Raw genomic sequence first — 4108 nt, 5'->3', positions numbered from 1 at the left:
TGAATTACAAAACTTATCTGTAAGAACCCCTTAGAACCTACCAACTGTATACAGATAGTTCCTTAACATGGAGATAGTAAGCATGTGAGTTGCAGTCTCTTTAGTATTTCTTTGCTTCATTCTACATCCTCCCAGGGATAAGAGGCTCATCCCCTCAGGGAACAGTGGATCTCAATTCAGAGAAGGTGAGGTTTCTGCCCAAGACCTCTGAACCTAATAGACTTCGGCATTATTTTCATGTTCTTCCTACTCTCACTGATATGACAGTGACTGATCTGACAATGTTACCCGATTAAATTCTGCATCTCTCATCTGCTTTTCTCCCCGGATGCTGCAAACCAATTTCCAAGTCCATTCTAATGACAATCTGTTGCTAGGCCCACCTAGCAGCCTTGTCATCTTTCGTATTCTACATAGTATTTTTTTCTGTCCAGTCACACTTCTAACTCAATTTGGGACCCTGGGTGGTGCCTGCCTTAGTGTGCAGGGCTAACAATGAAATGAGTGATGATAATATAGAATCCTACATCTCACTTTCCCTTCTTGTTTCCCTAACCACAAAAGACCAACGTGCAATGAATAAATAGAAGAATAGAAAATACTCTTTGTGTGTGTGTGTGTGTGTGTGTGTGTGTGTGTGCGTGTGTGCGTGTGTAGAGGACAGGAGACAGAGAGAGAGAGGAAATTTGCCATATATCTTTCATGAATATATAGCTGATAGAAGAAAGCTGGTAAACACAGAATCTCATTAAGAATTTCCATTTCTGGACCAGATGTGGTGGCCTATGCCTGTAATCCCAGCACTTTGGATTGAATTAGTTCATGAATGAGTGAATTAGTTGAATTAGTACATGAATGAGTGAATACATCAACAAATGATATACATGAGGATGTATCCATGCAGAAATCTGAAATTTATATTTGTTTTATTTTCCCCCTTAAATTGGGTCCCTCTCCTGGCAGAGAAGACTCAAATTTTGCTGCTGACTGTAATATTTCTTTTTGAGACACAGACAAGTAGGATGTGCTTATCTCATTTAAGTCTAATATTCATCTTCAAAGTAAAAAAAAAAAAATGTGCTTAATAGTAGTGGCTGCTCTTTTTCTTCAGCGAGGCGGCTGAGCTGGTTGGTGGCGGCGGTCGAGCGGCAGACGCAAACATGCAGATCTTTGTGAAGACCCTCACGGGCAAAACCATCACCCTCGAGGTCGAGCCCAGTGACACCATTGAGAATGTCAAAGCCAAAATTCAAGACAAGGAGGGTATCCCACCTGACCAGCAGCGTCTGATATTTGCCGGCAAACAGCTGGAAGATGGCCGCACTCTCTCAGACTACAACATCCAGAAAGAGTCCACCCTGCACCTGGTGTTGCGCCTGCGAGGTGGCATTATTGAGCCTTCCCTCCGCCAGCTTGCCCAGAAATACAACTTCGACAAGATGATCTGCCGCAAGTGCTATGCTCGCCTTCACCCTTGTGCTGTCAACTGCCGCAAGAAGAAGTGTGGCCACACCAACAACCTGCACCCCAAGAAGAAGGTCAAATAAGGCTCTTCTTTCCTTGAAGGGCAACCTCCTGCCCAGGCCCCGTGGCCCTGGAGCCTCAATAAAGTGTCCCTTTCGTTGACTGGAGCAGCAAAAAAAAAAAAAAAAAAAAAAAAAAAAAAAAAAAAAAAAGTAGTGGCTGCCTTAGAAATGGAAATTCTTTTTTTCTTTTTTCTTTTTTTAAAATTAGACAAGTTCTCCCTCTGTCACCCAGGCTGGAGTCCAGTGATGGGATTTTGGCTCACTGCAGCCTCAAACTCCCAGACGCAAGTGATCATCCCACCTCAGCCTCCCTAGTAGCTGAGATTACAGGAACACAGTACAACGCCAGGCTAATTAAAAAAAAAAAAAAAAATTGGCCAGGCTCAGTGGCTCACGTCTGTAATTCCAACACTTTGGGAGGCCGAGGTGGGCGGATCACCTGAGGTCAGGAGTTTGAGACCAGCCTGGCCAACATGGTGAAACCCCACCTCTACTAAAAAATACAAAAATTAGCCAGGCGTGGTGGCAGGCGGCTGTAATCCTAGCTACTCAGGAGGCTGAGGCAGGAGAATCACTTGAACTCAGGAGGCAGAGGTTGCAGTGAGCCAAGACCATGCCACTGCACTCCAGCCTGGGCAACAAGAGCGAGACTCCATCTGAAAAAAAAAAAAATTTGGTAGAGATAGGGTCTCATTGTATTGCTCAGGCTGGTCTTGAACTGCTGGGCTCAAGTGATCCTTCTGCCATGGCCTCCCAAAGTGCTGGGATTACAGACATGAGCCACTGCGCCCGGCCAGAAATGGAAATTCTTAATGAGATTCTGTATTCAGTAGCTTTCTTCAATCAGCTATATATTTATGACAGATACATGGCAAATTTCTGCTGTTTCTCTCCTGTCCTCTACACACACACACACACACACACACACACACACACACACACACCATTTTCTGTTTTTAAGTTCAGATCAGATTTTTAAAAGTGATGTTGCCTTGATTAAAATATGAGTGTTTTTGATAGCTGCCATGAATTCCATTTTATTTATTTATTTATATTTTTTATTTTTTTGAGACAGGGTCTCACTCTGTTGGCCAGGCTGGAGTGCAGTGGTGTGATCATGACTCACTGCAGCCTCAACCTCCTGGGCTCAAGCGACCCTCCTGCCTCAGCCTCCAGTGTACCTGGGACTACAGGCGTGTACCATGCCTGGCTAATATTTTTGAATTTTTGTAGAGACAGGGTCTCAGTTTGTTGCCCTAGCTGTTCTCAAACTCCTGGGTTCAAGCAACGCTCCTGCCTCCGCCTCCCAAAGTGCTGGGATTACAGGCGTGAGCCACGATGCCCAGCCAAGAAGTATTTTAAACAAACAAGGATACATGAAAAATGGTGAGGAAAGCCTGGGAGGGCTGAGCACATTAACTACCCCCTTTCTGCAGTTGCCAGAATGACCTGGAAAAGAAAGTGCAAGGCATTAACACGTCCAAAAAAGGGTGTTTATGTCATGAAGACACAAACTTTTGAGATAAATCCTTGAGTCATGTTGGTCTTTGTTCCATCCGCTTCGTGATGTCCAGTGTGTTGATAATTGGATCAAATGCAGCAGTCTCACTGTATTTTCCTCTCAAATGTTATCTAGTAACTTTGTAGCATTTTTGTGTGCATCATCATACACATTTGTTCCAGCGGCAATTTTCTCCTTTTTTACCTGTAGAAAAACATACCAAAACTGGATGCAATAACATAACAAACCTTTTCCGGTTTGAAAACAACAACAACAACAGCAGCAACAACAACAACAACAACAACAACAAAAAAACAAAAAAAACAAAAAGAAACCTTTGCAAATGGAACATAAGCTTTTGATTAAAAAAAAAAAAAAAGCAGGTAAATATTTGCCTGAAAACAGTCGTGTTTTTTTTTTAAATTTTTTTATTTTGAGACAGAGCCACCCAGGATGGCGTGCAATGGTGCAATCTCTCTGCTCACAGCAACTTCCGTCTCCTGGGTTCAAGTGATTCTCCTGCCTCAGCCTCCTGAATAGCTGGGATTACAGGCACATACCATCATGTCTGGCTACTTTTTGTATTATTATTATTATTTTTTCTTTTTTCTTTCTTTTTTTTTTTTTTTGAGACTGAGTCTTGCTCTGTCGCCCAGGGTGGAGTGCAGTGGCCGGATCTCAGCTCACTGCAAGCTCCGCCTCCCAGGTTTACGCCATTCTCCTGCCTCAGCCTCCTGAGTAGCTGGGACTACAGGCGCCCGCCACTATGCCCGGCTAGTTTTTTGTATTTTTAGTAGAGACGGGGTTTCACCGTGTTAGCCAGGATGGTCTCGATCTCCTGACCTCGTGATCCGCCCGTCTCGGCCTCCCAAAGTGCTGGGATTACAGGCTTGAGCCACCGCGCCCGGCTATTTTTTCTTTTTTTGATACAGAGTCTTGCTCTGTCGCCCAGGCTGGGGTGCAGTGGTGCAATCTTGGCTCAGTGTAGCCTTTGCCTCCTGGGTTCAAGCGATTCTCCTGCCTCAGCCTCCAGAGTAGCTTGGACTACAGGCGCCTGCCACCATGCCCCGGCTAATTTTTG

The 4108-nt window shown here is 44.4% G+C and overlaps 1 protein-coding gene across 1 annotated transcript; it reads left to right on the top strand.

Annotated features, from left to right (window-relative positions):
* Nucleotides 1-1099: 1099 nt before the first annotated feature.
* LOC105478904 (ubiquitin-ribosomal protein eL40 fusion protein-like) lies at nucleotides 1100-1631 on the top strand. Its single transcript, XM_071085211.1, has one exon. The coding sequence runs from the start codon at nucleotides 1161-1163 to the stop codon at nucleotides 1545-1547; it is 387 nt and encodes a 128-aa protein (XP_070941312.1). The 5' UTR covers nucleotides 1100-1160; the 3' UTR covers nucleotides 1548-1631.
* The last annotated feature ends 2477 nt before the right edge of the window (nucleotides 1632-4108 follow it).

The sequence above is a fragment of the Macaca nemestrina genome, chromosome 19 (genome assembly GCF_043159975.1).
Source record: "Macaca nemestrina isolate mMacNem1 chromosome 19, mMacNem.hap1, whole genome shotgun sequence".
In the NCBI taxonomy this organism is placed as follows: domain Eukaryota; kingdom Metazoa; phylum Chordata; class Mammalia; order Primates; family Cercopithecidae; genus Macaca; species Macaca nemestrina.
The sequence above is the reverse complement of the archived record's forward strand: the minus strand, read 5'-3'. Positions and strand labels throughout refer to the sequence as shown.

Coding starts and splice junctions, on each gene's coding strand:
- LOC105478904 (XM_071085211.1), top strand. CDS start 1,161: ATGCAGATCTTTGTGAAGACCCTCACGGGCAAAACCATCACCCTCGAG.